General features: G+C 32.8%; 1 protein-coding gene across 11 annotated transcripts in view; it reads left to right on the top strand.

The window, feature by feature from the left end:
• The window catches only part of Dzip3 (DAZ interacting zinc finger protein 3), an 89,025-nt gene that overhangs the window by 50,368 nt on the left and 20,269 nt on the right, over window positions 1–18,388 (top strand). For all 11 annotated transcript variants that reach the window (XM_046464044.2, XM_058585474.1, XM_046464042.2 and 8 more), the window contains 5 exons: window positions 3,567–3,592; window positions 7,083–7,248; window positions 8,773–8,868; window positions 9,026–9,153; window positions 18,048–18,116. In XM_046464044.2, coding sequence (XP_046320000.1) covers window positions 3,567–3,592; window positions 7,083–7,248; window positions 8,773–8,868; window positions 9,026–9,153; window positions 18,048–18,116 — 485 coding nt within the window. The remainder of the gene's footprint in view (window positions 1–3,566; window positions 3,593–7,082; window positions 7,249–8,772; window positions 8,869–9,025; window positions 9,154–18,047; window positions 18,117–18,388) is intronic.

Here is an 18,388-nt window from a genome sequence, read left to right as displayed (position 1 = left end):
AGCTTCCTTTGTCATATTTCTACAATGTAGAAGCATTTTTCAACATGTTAATAAGAAATCTTATTTTCTTTTGTGTGTCTGAGAGTCTGCCAAAAATGCAGTAATGTGCAATAAAGGTACAAATGCAACCTTTTTCATTGTTCTTTCCTCATGTCTACCAGTTCCAAAAATAACAATTCAAAAAGTCTTACAGTTTTATCAAAAAGTCTTCTAATCACGTAGACAGTTTCAATGCAAAGTGAGGTGTTTTTTTTAACCAGACATATTACTGTCCATTTTGTGGTTCATACTTAGTGGTGAAAAAAAAAATATTGTTTTTCTAGTCTGAAACAATATATTTAAAATCTTGATATCTTTGTTTATTATATACTGAGTAATTGTAGTTCTCCCAGCTACAATCTGGTGAGACCATAATATTCGTCATTTGGAAGTATGCACAAATTTTAATCATTGATGAAACTTAAGATGAATTCGCAAAATACTTACTGATGTGAAGAACAAAATAAATAACATGTCAAAATATTCTGCCATGTGTATCTAAAAAGAAAAAACAAAAAAGAACAAAATAAAGATAATTTATACATTATCTGATAAATAAATATCAGTGTTATTTTCACAGTTTTCATAACCATCATTTATTGTAACTTATTTAACTCCAAAGTTTTGAAAATTAAATTGTTTTTAAAAGACAGATATATGCATTTTTTTTTTTTTTTTACTTTTGGAGAGTTTTTGCCTTATAAAACACAGTCCAGTTCACTAGATTAGTGGTATATTTTATTTTTGCCAAAATATTGATAAGTCCCAGGTCTAATACTGTCTAAAGCTGGACAAGTAAATTCACAGCTGTCAAACCACAAAGCTAAGTTCTATGTGGTATGTCTTTTATTTGATTCCAAAAAATTAAAATACGATAATTCTCAAATTCTCAATTTTAGTTAAATGGAAATGTCAAATTGAAATCAAACAGAGAAAATACATCTAGAAATAAATGGAAATATCACTCAAAATTTCATACATATGGTTATTAAAACTGTTTTATTAAATGTCAACAAATATCTAGGTATTATTTTGTTTCTTTAACATCTTTTTTCCTAATTTAGTTTAAGAAGTTCAAGTACTTTTGAAATAAATTTTATTAAGATAAAATTTGGATATTAGAAGAGAGATCTTATACCTTTATCTTGTATCTTTTATCTAAATTTTAAAATATTTAAAAAATGCTTAAAGTTACACAAACAATTATTTTATATGGAATAATCCTATTCATATGCTTAAATTGCTGTGCTGTAGGTGCAAAGAATTGTCTAGTTGTAGCATAGGCAACCAGTTACAAACAGTGACATCAACCAAATTCTCTAATGAGGAATTCTTACGAAAAATTTTAACATTAAAGTATGCTTCTTGCACAAAGCAACAATGACTGTTGTAGTCCGCTATGCGATACTGTTACCAAAATGCCTGGCAAGAGCAATTTGGAGGAGGAAAAGTTTATGTGGGGCTCATAATTTCAGAGGTCTCAGTCCAGAGATGGCCAACTCCATTGCTCTGGGCTTGATGTAAGGTAGAACTTTATGGTAGAAGAGTATGGTGGAGGAAAGCAGCTCAAGACATGGCACCAGAAAGCAGACAGACTTCAGCAGAGACAGAATACGTACTATACAGGCACACCCCCAGCAACCCATCTCCACCAGACATACCCTGTCTACTCTCCTAGGTTACCACCCAGTTAATCCATTCAAGTGGCTCATAACCCAATCAGTTCACCTCTGAACTTTCTCGAATTGTTTCATGCATGAGCTTTTGGGAGACACCTCATATCCAAACCATAACAGTCATTTGAAACCATAGCAGTCTCTGCATGAAATTATATTCTCTAATAAAATATCAAGAAAAGGTAGAATTTGTATAGCATATAGTGGGGACAGTACAGACTTTGTAGCTATTCTATATTTTCTCTTTTTTCAGTTAGGTATTTAGTATTTCTTCTAATATAATGTGAATTGTAAATAACTCTTTTGGGTATTTAGATCCTTCCATCTCCTTCCCAGGGTTAGAATTGGGAAAAGAATAGAAGTCTTTTGTGATGAAGCCTTGTGGGAGAAAAAAATGACAGAAAATAAATCTAGCTCTTCAGATTGTGTGGCCTTGCTACAGAACAGAAGTTGCAGAGATGAATTCAAGAGAGATTGATGTATATTGGCATAAAGTTGTCATGGGAACAGCTAGAAGGAAATTTGAGAAATAATCTAGAAATAATTTATACTATACTAGGTATACTTATTATGTACAACCAAAGATCTTTTCAACTTGGGCATTCAAGTGCACAGGAACCAAAGTCAGAGTCAGTAATTCTAAATTGTAAAATCAAATTGGCATTGAACATTTAACGTAAGTCAGAAAACTGAAACATCAGAATTTTCTTAGTGTACTGGTAATAGCAGAAGAGCATTTTCTGGGGCTGGGGTTGTGGCTCAGTGGTAGAGAACCTACCTGGCATGTGTGAGGCACTGAGTTTGATCCTCAGCACTTCATAAAAATAAATGAAATAAAAGGTGTTGTGTCCATCAGCTACTAAAAATAAATTTTAAAATAATTTAAATGAAGAAGACCATTGTCTGTATAGAAAGAAACTCTGAATTTCTTGTAAACAAGAGATGGTAGAAATTAATCCTTATATAGTATTCCTAATTTATGTCATTTCTATTACCTTTATTTGATACATTGTTGCTATAGTTTTAATGAAGATAAAATTTAGAGACTTTTTAAAGATTTCCTCCAAACTGAGATCTCCTGAATACTTCTCTGTTATTGTTTTGTTGTTGTTTGTTTATTTGTTTTTCTTTTGATTTTGTTTCTACTGGGAATTGAACCCAGAGACACTTAACTCCTGAGCCATATCCCCAGCCCTTGTTTGTATATTTTTATTTAGAGACAAGATCTCACTGAGTTGCTTAGGGCCTCAATAAGTTGCTGAGGCTGGCATTGAACTTGTTCATTATCCTCCTGCCTCAGCCTCCTGAGTCACTGCAATTATGGGCATCTGCCACCGGTCCTGGCCAACTTCTTTAAGATTGTTAATGATTTAGTCTGATTGCACTTTACATGAAAGTTTCCAAGAACCCTTGTAATTAGCATTGGAATAAATCAAAATTACATATACCCTTTTCTGAGTTTTACCAACAGGTTCAAACTCGACCCCAATATTCACCTTCATTATCTGAGTCAGTGATTTTTAATGTTATATGTCATGACTTAGTAGTAGATTATAAAATCAATTTAATAGATTAGAACCACCATTTTAAAGAAGGTAGAATAATAGAAATAAAAAATACCACAGTCACTGTTCATTACAGATAACATGAATATTTCATGAAATTTATATTTTAGTTTTTCACTTGTGAGTAAAGATATAGATAAGTAAGCATATATGGCATCATGATATAAAATGTATTTATTTGGTTTTGATCAAAAATATTTGAGAAACACTGGATCTAAATGAGATATCACTATGCTATATTGATATAGTTGATATAGGTTATTAATTCTTAATGCTTTTTTTTCAGAATAAGGACTCAAAAGAAGAGCAAGTGTAAGTATTATTTAATTTAATTTTTAAGTTTTTCTTAGTATTTGCAAAGGGTGTTTTGTCCATAACACTCAGCTTTCCTTTGAAAATTTTTTCACTAAGAGAAGAAAAAAAACAGTTATTTTTCTTAACAAGTTGCTGCTATGTTGCAGAAAATGACAAAAAGTTGAAATATCATTTAGCTTGGGAGAATAGTCTCTCACCATTTTTTCTCTGAGGCTACTTAGGAGTCATCTAGTGCTCACTGCATCATTCAAGAAATAACTTGAGTTCTGCATAAAATATTTTTAATTGTATTCTACATTGTAGTAGCCAAATCTAGACTAGATCTAGAATAAATCATTGTTATTCCCCAGTGACCTCTTTAGAAGAGTTCGATTTAATGTGTTTTTATTTAACCTAAAGTGGTGATGGTGGTGGTTTTGTTTTTTTTTTTAATCTCAGTTATTGACAGTGAATTTTTAACTTTTAACATAAAAATTTCAATGTCAAAACACCACTAAGAGATATTATATAACCATGTGATTGATCACAATATAGTAGATGAAGGAAGGGGATAGAACATTTAATGAAGGAACAACATTATTTCTACCAAAATGTTGGTAACTGTTTATTAGAAACATTAGAAAATTTCTCAGAACATGAATTGGGATATCTTTTAAATGAAAGCAAGAACATATTTTGTAAACTTTAAAGCTATTATTTCTAGTAAATATTTCTTATGGACACAATCCACTTGTTGAATAAATAATTCATCAGTGGCACACGCCTATAATCATAATGGCTCAGGAGGCTGAGACAGGAGGATGGCAAGTTCAAAGCCAGCCTCAGCAAAAGCAGGTGCTAAGTAACTCAGTGAGACTCTGTCTTGAAATAAAATACAAAATAGGGCCAGGGATATGGTTCAGTGGCGGAGTTCATCCCTGGTACCCTTCCCCAACAAAAATTAGTTCATCAGCCAAGATATGATTTTGCTTTCTTTGGCAACATATTGAGCCGCTAGAGCAACAGGTTTTTTGTTTTGTTTATTTGTTTGTTTGTTTCTTGGCTTTTTCTAAATACCATAAAAATTACTTAATAAAAGTGACACATTGTCAGCAATCTTTTTTTTTTACATTGTAGATCCAAATCTATATAGTGATCAATATACCCTGGAGGCTTTGTTTTTAAGTGAGAATTTTCAAATATCCACAAAGTAAAGAGAATACTATATATACAACAGTATAAATACCTATCATCCCAATTCATCAGTTAATCATTCTTTCACATTTGTTTCATACTTTGTTTGACATTCTGTTCTGTTTTCAGTCTCTAAAATTATTGTAATTTTACCTCTTTATACTTCAGTTTTCAACTGTTAAAAATATGAACATTTTCCTATATTTTCCAGTGCCATTATTGTACTGAAAATATTTCGGAATAATCTTGGGAAGCTTTTAAGAATGCAAATTTATTATATTTTTTTTTACTTAGAGAGGTGCCTGGAAACGTGTATCTTTTTTTTTTTTTTTAAGCTCTTCAAATAAGTTAAAAAATTGAGTTCGCGAGACTGGTCCATATAAACAGTTGATTCCATTGAACTTTCTAAATGTTTAAGTTACTTAAGAATATCTCAGTTATGTCTTATGACTGCTTATACAGTGTTTTATCAATTCTACAAACGTTAGATGTTAGTGTTCTAAAAAAGTAATACTGTATCCTAAAATTTTATCCACTTGCAAAATCAAGTCATCTATATTGTGTTTTAAATAAAAGTACTATTTCTAGTTATCATTCAGGGAGATTAGGGAGAAAATTTAGAGTTACTAAATAGTAGGCCAAGTAAAAGATTAGTAGCATGTATTTAAATTTTAGACATAAGCATAAAATTTGGACACTTGACATTATATATTTAGCATTTTTATTTTTATTTTTTTAGTGGTTCTTATTAGTGGTGTAGTTACTGAATGCTATGTTGTCACTATAGTTTTATTTAAAAATTCTTTTGTAAAAGAAACTACATTTGATAATCTATTTTATGTTGCTATGCATAGCCCTCCATTTACACTGAAGTTGATTAAACCAGCCTACTTGTCAAGACAATTTTGGGTGGTAGGGAATGTTCGGATGAATAAATAATAGAGCAGATATGGACATGCTTGCCAGTGTTTCTCAAAATATTGTTTTACACGTCAACTGATAATTCAGTTATAATTTGAGAAACAAAATAGATGCTTCTCAAAAGAAATACAAATGGTCAACAAATATATGAAAAAAATGTTTGACATCTAGCAATTAGAGAAATGCGTATCAAAACTTTTTTGAGATTTCATCTCACTTCAATCAGAATGGCAATTATATAATAGTAATGTTGACAAAGGTGTGGGGAAAAGGTATACTCATACATTCTGGGTGGGATTGCAAATTAGTACAACCACTCTGGCATGCAGTATGGCAATTCCTCAAAAAACGAGAAATGGAACCACCATGTGTCACAGTTATCCCACTCCTTGGTATGTATACAAAAGAATTAAAATGAGCATTCTACAATGATGCAGCCACATTAATGTTTATAACAGCACAATTCACAATAGCCAAGCTATGGAACCAACCTGGGTGCCCTTCAACAGATGAATGGATAAAAGAAAAGTGTGTGTGTGTGTGTGTGTGTGTGTGTGCGCGCACGCGCGCATACGTACACACACACACAAATATATACATATGTGTATACACACACACACAGTAGAGTATTACTTAGCCATAAAGAAAAATGACATTATGGCATTTGCCAGTAAATGGATGGATCTAGAGACTGTCGTGTTAAGTGAAATAGCCAGTCTCAAAAAGTCAAAGGTAGAATCTTTTCTCTGATATGCAGAAGCTAATCCAAAATAAGGGGGGAACATTAAAAGACAAAGAAAGGAAAAAGGTAGCTTGAATTTCATTAATATAGAGGAAAGATGAGTGGAGTAGACAAAGGAGATTGAGGAGGAGAAGGAAGAGATGGGAAAAACAGTGGAATGAATCTGACCAAGCTTTTGCATGTGAATGCATGAGTGTGGCACAGTGGGTCCCAGCATCAGGTATATCCACAGGACACTAATTGAAAAACAAAAACAAAAAACTATAAATGGATTGAAGTAAGATTGACTGGAGAGGACTGGGAAGATGGAGAAATAGTGGAGATTGAATTGGAACTGGTTGAGTTCCATACCTTTGTGATAATGACAGAGTGTAACCTGTGTTTTATATAATTAAAATAAATAAATAAATTTATTGGGTTGAATAGGATTTAATAGTTTCTTTTAATGATCTCTCAAATATTCTAATATTCGTTGTGAATGTTGAAGAGAAAAATATGGTATGAGCACTATCCAAACATTCTTTAACCATGACACCTTCTAATTCTGGGCATCTCATGAGACAAGTACAATACTAATTTAGGAAACAATAGCTTAGATGAAAAGCAATGTATAGTTAATACAAAATCACATTGATCATATCACCACTACAGCTCATATATGGTAGAGAAGGAAGAACAGTTGAAGAAAGAACAAACAAATCCACAACTCATTGGTAGATTTATGAAAGATGATGCAAGTGACATTCAAGAGGATTCTGCATCTGAAGACAAGTTTTATAGCCTGGATGAATTGCATATTCTAGACATGATAGAGCAGGTAAGTGTGAATGGAGAGGGAACAGCCCGGATTCTGTATTCCAGAAATAGTTGTTAACCTTTGTTTTTTTCCATATTCTTTGAACAGAATGACTTTTTTTTTTTCATTTGCTGATAGATCTTTATTTTTTTAATACCTGGTGCTAAGAATCGAACCCAGTGCCTCACACCTACCAGGCACATGTGCTATCACTGAGCCACAGCCACAGCCCCCAGAATGACTTTTTTAAAAACCCAGCAGTTTCTGCTATTATAAGGAGAAAGTAAAAACAGGAAGGGAGATATGGTGGGGAGGGTGAAGGAAAAAAAAAAGAAGGGGAGAAAAAACTTTAGGAACTGGAAATGTTTCATATTAGCCTTCAAATCATTTCTTGGGCTTCTCTATTGGCTAAAGGTGATTACAAATGTATTCCTTGTAAAAGGTTTATGGACACCACAAGGGGGGAAAATAATTTTACTGGATTCAATATTATGACCAAAAATAGTTTTGTAAAACACACTTACCTTTTTTTTAATTAAATCTGGTTTTTATCAAGTGTTTATAAAAATATAAGGTACAATAATTTTTTCTTGTTCCCTTGGTGATAGTAGTCACTGTTTGTATATTCACTAAGAAGTATTTGTCAGTACAGATGATTACCTGACTGGTAGTACAGCATTCATATAAATGGTCATGCCCAATTTTTCTCCTTCCCATCTACAGTATTCAAATATGTACATTTAAACTGAAATTACATACTCTTAGTTTTGGATGTCACGGTAAAGTTTAATTATGGGACCCCAAGTTTTTATTTAGTATCCAGGAGAGCTCTAGCAACTCAAAATTAGAATAAAAATGTTACATACCTTTAAAAAAATGTTTATTCATTTAAGAAAAGACAAAAACATTTATCATGTACATGTTGCCAAGACATTATGTTAAGACATGGTCCTTGTTAACAGTGTTTACAATCTAGTGGAGAAGTTGAATATTAAAGTGAGTTGATAAAGTGCAGTGAAGAGGTTTGGGCAATTAAGACTGCCTAAGTTAGAAATTATATAAATTAGAATTATATGAGGAGGATAATTAAGTTAGAAATCAGGTTCCTCCACATGCTGTGTGACCTTGGGCACCTTGCTGCTCCTTTTATCTTAAAATTGGAATAATGAGTGTCTGACTCATTATTACAAAAAGCATACTTTAAAAAAATGTTAAGTATGAGGGTAGATGTGATAAAAATACATTATTTGCATGTATGAATATGACATAGTGAAACCCATTATTTTGTATAATTAAAATGTACTAGTATAGGTAAGCATGCTGATGGTGTTATTCGATAGAAGCAGCAGCAGACAAGTAACTGTTGTTAGTGAAGGGTGTAATTTGGGAGAGGTGAGTTTATCTCATCAGAGAAGTGATGTTTTAGTTGAGATATGAAACATGAATAGGTATTAGATGGTATCTTTAAATCCCCTGTAAATAACAAAATAGTAGTACTTTTTTAAAGAGAAAAATAAGACATGCATTATTTCATTTTCTTAATAGGGTTCAACTGGCAAGGTAACTACAGACAATGGAGAAACTGAAAAGGAAAGGCTTGCCCGTCAACAGCAGCTTTATAAATTGCACTATCAGTGTGAAGTAAGTACTTTTCCCACTAGATCTGAGGAAAGCAAGAAATATTTCAAATGTTAAACTTAATATTGTTTCTTTTTAAAAAGAATACAGTTGAGTTTTTCTTTTAGTTTCTAATGATTTAAGCCAAATTAACTGTGAAATAATATTTTTCATTGACCAGGATTTCAAAAGACAGTTGAAAACAGTGACATTTAGATGGCAAGAAAATCAAATGCAAATTAAAAAGAAAGACAAAATCATTGCATCTCTTAACCAACAAGTGGCTTTTGGAATCAATAAAGTCTCCAAGTAAGTACAAATTTTTTGATAGAAGGGAAATTGTGGGTTTCCCTTGTTTATCTAATAAGGATACTTATTTTGGCCACTAGATGGCAATATGACTACACAGTCAAAATTCCAAACAGGGCTTGTTTAAAAACCGACTATATTTTTGCCTTGCCAATTGAATTGAGAAATAACTAGCTGCTCGTGTATTGGCTAAACAAGTGTGAAGGTAATAGAATTATATGAAGAGAATAATTAACTTTCAGGTTGTAACTCATAATTTGTAAAAATATGATTGATGATTGGCTGATTCTTTATAGCATATTGTAAGTACATTTCTCAAAGACACCCATAGAATCATTTGAGTACTTCTTTATATTGGTGTGTCAGTATTTGTGTCATGGAGACTCTTCCCATATTTACCAATCTCTCTTCTTTTATAGTCTTAAGTATTAAATGCCAAAGTCCCCAAATTCTGACTGATTAGGGAAAAACGATTCACCTACTTTATTTTTTATACTAATAGCTGCCTCCCATATATCTCAGTTGTAATAGTAGCATAGTTTGTAACACATTTGCTTATTTTAATAAACAGTTGTACTATACAACACCAGCCATCCATGAAGTCTATTTCAAATTCCATTGAAGTTGCTAGAATTCTAGTAGGGAGTAGAGAAAAAAACTAGCAGATGTTTTATAGTAAGGGAGTGCAAGATATGTCTTATAAAATTGGAGAAGTATTGGCAGCAATTTAGATCTAAATTTTCTATCACATGTTGTTAGTTTAAACATAAAAAGGGTTTTACAAAGAACTAGATGCCATAGTTTTGTCAACATAATTTCAATTACCAACACCTTTAGATTTGTCCCTATTGGAGTAAGAGAGATCCTGTGAGTTCAGAAGGAGATGAGGACCTAAGAAAGTCTAGGCAAACTGAGCGGGCCACAATCACTTACTTCACTTATCTATATTTCAGGATTTAAAACTTTATCTTTTAGCCTGGAAAATGATAATGAATCCAGAATATGTCATGTAACATCAGAGATAAGAAAAGCAATTCTATCAGTGTGGATGAGCAGCCTCTCTTTTGCCATCAAAGAATATTCCTTCTCAATCCATAGGGCTACAACCACCACTCTATAGGATGCATATGTCTTCACATCAGAGCATTCACCAAACATATGTCAGGTGCCCACTGTGTCAAGAATTATATAAAGTACATGTAAAAGATAACAAGATGTATGCAAAATTTATGATGAGCAAATGGATACCATAGATTAACATGTAAGAATTAGAATTACATATAACAGGAACTTTTAGGTCCAACAAGATACAGTAGTCCCATTCTTCTCAGCTCCCTGCATCCTGGTTATAACATAACCAAACATAGGAACAAAAGTAATAAATAAAAGGTGAAAGAGTGAAATATATTGTCTAAAGACTTTGGGGTGTGTTGGAACAAAAATGGCAGTAAGTGTTCTTGTTGCCTCCCATATATATCCCAGACAAGATACTACAGAAGCTAGAACTGTGAATAACCACAGAAAGAAAAAAAATTCTAAGAAGTTTGTTTCCTATAATCAAGAGATCAGGAAAAGGAAAGTATAACAACAGTAAACCCTTTGATAGTGACCACCCTACTCTAGCCAAACACCAGTGGCCCCCATACCACCCCTAGAAAGTAATCAGTGCAATCTGAGTGTCCACTTGACAAAGAGGTGGCAGTATCTATTTCCCTATCAGGATACTATCAGCAATATTGAGAAGGCAGCTGACCTTATCATGATGATGATGTATTTATTTGTTTATCTGGGGAATGAATCCAAGCAGCTGATCTTCTAGACAGAAGGAGGTAATTCACCTAATTCATCTGCCAGTATGTGTCAGTGTGATCTAGTGGATGAGAGCTGAGCCTCTACCTCTAACCAGCATCAATGAGACTCAACAAGGCAGTTCCTGGTAGGACTAGTCAAGACTAGGCTTCATCTCTCCTTCTCCCATGGAAAGCTAAATCTATCCCTGGAACTAATTGCATTCCATTTCTCTCCCCCCTTATTAGCTGGTGACAGAGGAGCAAGCACATAGGGAGCTTCTGCCTCCATTCTAATAAGAAAGTGGTGTGAGTCCACTCTTGTCAGCAGGGCCAGTAGGGAGCTGATCTTATGCTCCACTTGGAGACAAAAGGTGCCTTTTTTAGTATGAGTTGGTGCTCCTTCTTCATGGGAAGATATCAGCTAGGCTCAATGGTGAGCTAAATTTCTACATGTTTCAACATCATTGAGGCAGTGAAATTCAGTGCCCACTTCTGTTAGAGTGCTTTCAGTAGGGACCAGTGTAAAGCTGTACATACCCATTTGGCCCTTATATTATATCTCAAGAGGGGTACTGTTTGCTTATAAAAAGGAAGATTAAATAGAACCCAGAGTCATAATATCCAAAATATCTAGGCTACAATAGAACATAGTTATAATACCAAGAATCAGGAAAATCATGTTAAAGAGAGTAAACTATGTCAACATTAAGATGAATCAGATGTTGGAATTATCTGACAAAGATTTTAAAGCAACTGTTATAAAAATGCTTCAATAAAATTGAATTTGCTTGAAATAAATGGAAACCTGAAGGCCTATAATCCCAGCTACTCAGGAGGCTGAGTCAGGAGGATCATTGAGCCCCAAAATTTTGTGACCAGACTGGGCAACATAATGAGACCCCCATCTCAAAAAGAAAACCTAGAAAATACCAGGTTATAATAAGAAACAGTAAGTTATAATTAAATACAATAATTAAAATTAATTTAAAAATACTGACTATAGTCACTAAAGAGGACAGGAGTGAATCAGTGAACTTGGAGATAGATGAATAGAATTTGTCCCATCTGAAGAGCAAAAGAAAACAGATTGGGGAGTGGGTGGATCTAAAAAGACAGTTTCAGGGACCTGTTGAATAATGACAAAAAGCTAAAGTTCTTTTCAGAGTTCCAGAAGGAGAACAGAGAGAGAAAGTAGACTGAAAAAGAGTGTTCAAAGGAATAGTAGAAAACTCTCAAATAAATGAATAGAAAACTCTCACATTTGAGAACACACATAAATTTACATGTTCTAGAAGCTAAAACTGAACCCTAAATGGCAAAACTGAAAGAAATCCATGACAAGACACATCTTAAGTATGTCTCTGATAATTAAAAACAAAGAATAATCTTAATTATAGGAGTAGTCCCCCTTAACCACGGGGGATACATTTGAAGATTAGGTAGTACCTGTGTGTACAATGTTTTTTTTCCTAAACTTACATATCCATAATAAAGTTTAATTTTTATTAGGTACAGTTAGATATGAACAGTACCTAATACTAAAATGGAATAATTCTAACAATTATACTTAATAAAATAGCATCACTTTTCTTCTTTTATGGGAATATTATTAAGTAAAACATGGGTTTCTTGAACATAAGCACTGTAGTGCCAGGACAATTGATCTGATAGTCAAGATAGCTACAAAGGGACTAATGGGTAGGTAGATATCTTGGACAAAGGGATGATTCCATATCCCAGCCAGGACAGAACACGAGGGTGCAAGATTATAACACACTGTTCAGACTGAGAATAATGTAAAACTTACAAATTGTTTATTTCTGAAATATTCCATTTAATATTTTTAGACAATGTATGACTCTGGGAAAGGAAGGAAGCAAAACTACAGATACCAGGAGCAGGGAGGATATTGTACCCATGTTGGAACATTAATTGGAATTATAGCAGAGTTTTCATCTGAAATCATGGGAGTCAGAGGAAGTAGCACATTATTTAATTACTGAAAAGAGAAGAATTGAAAGAAAAGAATAGTCATGAATCCTGTATTCAGCAAAAATATTCTTCAGGAATGAAAAGAAAGAGAGACAAACTCAAAGGGAAAGTATAAGAATTTTTTGGTAGCAAATCTACCCTTACAGAAGGAGAATAGGAAGTTTTCTAAACTTAAAGGAAATAGAAGATTAAAAAAGGAATAATAATATCAGAATCAGAATGAGTGGGAAAATAAAAATAATGAGTCCATTCTAATGCTCATTAATTTCTTTAATTGTACCACCTCATCTGGAATGTAACATATAGAAAAAATAAAACAATATATTTTACAAGTGAGGAGGGTAAAAGTACCTAATTCAGAGTATGATTTCTGAATTTCACTTTAAGAAGGAAAAGATGAATACCAGTAATTATGTATATATTTTCACACATTAATTTGTAATTTTAATTATGTAATTTTTTTGTAAACCACTGAGATGTGTTAAAAAACACTATTAAATAAAAGTCAAGATGGAACCTAAAAAAAAGTGTTCGAATAACCCATAAGATGGTCAAAACAAAAAAAAAGAAAAATGAGGGATATAAACAGAAAGCAAATTGTAAAATGACAGTTAAGCCCTAACATATCAATAATTATAAGGAAAAGACTAAAAGAGTGAACTTAAAAACAAGCAAACAAAATATGTTCTAATAATATGTGGTTTACAAGAAACTCAATTCAAATTCAGTAACAGTTTGAAAGAAAAAACATGGTAAATATGCAAACTATTCATATCAAATAAAGTAAACATCAGAGCAAATAAAACTGCCAGACACAAAAAGGGACATTGAATAATGACAAAATGGATCAATCCACTAAGCAGACATAAGAATTTAAGGTATGTATATCAAACAGCAGATCCTTGAAATACATGAAGCAAAATCTGATAGAACTAAAAGGAAAACAGAAAAATCTACAACATAGTTGATGACTTCAAACCCCATTCTCATTACTTATGGAACTAGTAAACAAAAAATCAGCAAGGATTTAGAAGAGTTCAGAACCATCAACCAACATTATCTAATCAGTGTCTGACAACAGCCAGATACACATGCTTTTAAGTGCACACAGGACACATTCTGGGCCATAAAACAATACTCAACAAATTTAAGAGTTGAAAATCATACAAAACATGTTCTAGAATCACAAAGGAATAAAACTGGAAATAAATAACAGAAAGATAATAGGAAACTTCCAAATATATGGCAACAACTCAGGTCTAAATAATTCAACAGTTAAAGAAAAGATTTCAAGGTAAATAAAAGTAAATTGAATTAAATTAGCATGAAAATACAATATATTAAAATTTTAGGTGCATAGCTGTCAGTTCTAAGACTATATAGCACTAAATAATACAATCATTAGAAAAAAGGAAAAAGTGAGAATTTTCAAATGAATAATCTAAGCTCTCATTTCAAAAATTCCAGTGCAAATTAAACCCAAATAATCTCAAAGCAAATGGAAGGAAATAATAAAGATTAAAAATAATGGAGGTGGAAACACTGAAACAACAGAGAAAATGTATGAAACAAAAAACTGGTTCTTTGAAAATGTCATTAAAATTTGGCAAACCTCTAGCAAAACTGACAAAAGACATGAGTTATCATCATCCACAAAGAAATAGTGATATCACTATAAACCTTGAAGACATTGGGGAATTATACTGAGTTGAAAAAAGCCAATCCCCAAAACTTATACTTTATAAAATTCCATTTCTATACGATTCTCATTGAGAATTTATTTGAGAATTTATTCTATTTTAAAATTTGAGAATTTATTCTATTTTAAAAATAGAAAATAGTTTTGTGGTTCCAAGGTTATAAAAAAGAAAAGGGAGCAGCTATTGAAGGGCAAAATGAAGGATCTTGTGGCTTAAACTGTTCAATTAATCACTCTCAATATCCTAATTATGATATTATACTACAATTTTGCAGTCTGTTACCATTGGTAGAAATTTGGGAAAGTGTGCATGGAATCTGTTATTAGACCTTCGTATGATTCTACCATTATTTCAAAATAAAAGTTTAACTTTTGAAAAGTACATATAAATACCAAAATTGAATTTTATAGAGTAAAGAAATTACCTTTGATTATTTGGATGAGAAAGAGCTTCCTTCAGTGAAGGAAGAACTTCATTGAAAACATAATACAAGGTGCTGAAGGAAAGAAAGATAGCCAGATAGAAGGAAAACATGAACTCCCTATTAAGCTTTTAAGCCTTTTTTCTTATTTAATTCACTGAAACATTTCCTAAGAGTGTGTGATAGCATTTCCTTAATTATATATATTGGTTTCTTTTATCTTATAATATGGAGATTTTTAGATAGCAAAAAAATATTTCTTCCCTTTGACCCAAATTCCATGCCATGCCTACAATAAATGTTTTGCAAATATTTGTTGTTAAGATTTATATGAAAGTGACATATTTTGTATAAACTACAATAAGCAGTTAGTAAATGTCAAGAAACTGCTATTAATAAAATTTATATAACAAACTTGACAGCCAGCCCGACTTAGCTGGAAAACTTTAGATCTTAAAAGAAAATTGAAGAATTTCTTCCAACATGAGAAAAATAGGACTGAAAAGTTACTTACAAATGCCTGAACACATATAGCTGGTTCATATCCATGCTGGATAATGGGAACTGTGCCTACCTACTCAACAATATTTAAGAATCAGGTCTTCTGAATTTCCCACTGGCTGTCAACTCTTTGTTTTATTTTGTTTTGTTTTTTATTTTTATTTTTTTTAATTTATATATGACAGCGAAATTCATTACAATTCTTATTACATGGGACTGGGGTTGTAGCTCTGTGATAGAGCACTTGCCTCGCATATGTTAGGCAGTGGGTTCAATCCTCAGCACCACATAAAAACAAATAAGTAAAATAAAGGTATTGTGTCCATCTACAACCAAAAAAAATATTTTAAAAACAATTCTTATTACACATATAGGACACAATTTTTCATATCTCTGGTTGTATACAAAGTATATTCACACCAATTCGTGTCTTTATACGTGAGGCTGATTCATAGTGGGGTAGGGAGGGGGGGAGCACAGGAAGAATAGACAAACTCTAGATAGGGCAGAGGGGTGGGAGGGGAAGGGGGTGGGGTTAGCAATGATGGTGGAATGTGATGGACATTATTATCCAAAGTACATGTATGAAGACACAAATTGGTCTGTCAACTCTTATTGCCCATTCTACTCTTACACTGGGTAAAATACTGAAATAATGGAAGTATATAAGGAAAAAGATGTCATCTTAGAAATCTTATCTCAGTTATGTGCTGTCTAACAATGTTTTGGCCATTGAGTATGTATGTGATGGTTGTCCCATAAAATGATATTGTCTAATGACATGATAACCATCTTAGTTTGTGTAAGTACACCTTATTATATTCATGCTAACATTTCTCTGAATGTATCCCCATCATTAAGCAACATATATGACTAACTTTTCAATTCTGTCTGCATATTTCTGTGTATTATATTGTAACAAAGCTTGTATTTCTTATTCTTCACTTGAGAACATGATCTCTTCTACAGAAAGTGGGGCCTGGTTTCTTTTCATTGTTTCCTCAGTTCAACAGAACATTTAAGTCTACAAGTTTCAGAAAATTTAAAGTAAAGGTGAATGGGTAGTCTCTAAAATCTAATAATTCAGCCAACATTGAAGTCACTGTTTTAAGGACTTAGCATTCTATAATGTATATTAATCAAACACCTATGTATCCCAACAATCTGAACTATAAAGGACTTAAGGAGAAATGTATTTTTGCTATAAATCTCTTTATATTGAAGCTAATTAACAGGTTTATAAAAAAGCTTGGTTATAAGAATAAATATGGCAGCACACAAGGAAGGAACCTCAAAAATGGTATATGACTACATATGTCAGCCAAAAGGTATTACTTTATATTTCTCTTAAGAATTTCTTGCATATTCATTTTTAATCTGATCCATAGTGTTTTTTTCTGATTTATATGAAATTTTTACCCAATCTTTCCAGAACTAAGTCATGTGACTCCCAAGTTATAATTTATACTTTTAATTAAATTCTATGCACACAACCTCATTACTTCTATATTTAAGGTCTGATTTTTTTTAAGATCTTAATTGTTTGATAATTTGCATGACTCGATACAGTGATCTCATTAAGGAACTTGAAGTTCTGAATCCCACAACCATTTTAGAAAAAAAGATGATACTATCCCTGTTTTCTAGTGGGTAAAGTCTAATGGGTAAAGCTTTTCCAAATCATTGTGCTGAGATACAAGATAACACTTTTCTCTGGCTTTCTAATGTACTGGGTTAGTACATAATTCTCCTTTCTTTGAGAAGTCAGTAAATCAGACTCAGAAATCAGTTAAGTTCAAAAGGACCAGGTGTAGAAGTTGTATTAGGATTCTCTAAATGTACAGAGCCAACAGGATATTTATATGAATGATTATAAAAGGAGATTTATTACATTGTCTTACACAATCAGATGCTGACTAGTCTCTAAATGTCTATCTGTGCACTGGAAAGCCAGATGACCAATGATGCAGTCCCAGTCTGAGACTGAGGCCTAGGGACTTCTGGAGAATATCTGTTGAGAGTCCACATTGGAAGAATGAAGGAGCTGGTGTCATGTCCACTGGCAATGACAGCAGTCATAGATGCACCTGCTCAAAAGAAAAAAAAAAAAAAAGAGCTTTCATCTACTGCAGCTTTCTTCTTCCACCTTTTATTCCATCTGAATCCTCAACTGATTGGACAGTGCCATCCACATTCAGGGCAGGTCTTCCCCCACAGTTTACTGTCCCACCCACATGCTAGTGGTTGTTATAAATACTGTCATAGACACACCCAGAGTATCTTAATCCTAGGCATTTCCTGGTGTCTCCCAGTCCAATCAACTATACAATCCAAATTAACCATCACAAATTCAATTAATATTTCAGGCTCAAGATTTGTGATCCAAATTAGACATAGTTAGTTGGTCCCTTCTTTGGCTACAGGTAGAGCTATTCTGACTGGGGTAAGGCAAAAATTTCTAACATTATGTAATTTACTTTCTTATTCTAGATTACAACGTCAGATCCATGCTAAAGATAATGAAATCAAGAACCTTAAAGAGCAACTTTCCATGAAAAGGTACAAACTTAGATTTTTCTTTGGTTGGTATGCCCTTTCTGAAACTCCTTATTTCTCTCTATATGTTATGGATAGGATAGCCATATAATGTGTCATCCAAATTGGGTACCTTGCTTTTTTGGGGGGGTACCAAGGATTGAGCCCAGGGGCTGTTAACCACTGAGTCATATCCCCAGCCTTTTTTACATTTTATTTTGAGATAGGGTCTTGCTAAGTTGCTTACGGCCTCACTAAATTGCTGAGACTGGCCTTGAACTCAGGATCCTCCTGCC

Source organism: Marmota monax, unplaced genomic scaffold, assembly GCF_021218885.2.
Source record: "Marmota monax isolate L192 unplaced genomic scaffold, Marmota_monax_Labrador192_F-V1.1 WCK01_AAM20220418_F8-fsc00156, whole genome shotgun sequence".
Classification (NCBI taxonomy): Eukaryota; Metazoa; Chordata; class Mammalia; order Rodentia; family Sciuridae; genus Marmota; species Marmota monax.
Note: the sequence above shows the minus strand (reverse complement) of the source record. Positions and strands in the feature narration are given on the sequence as shown.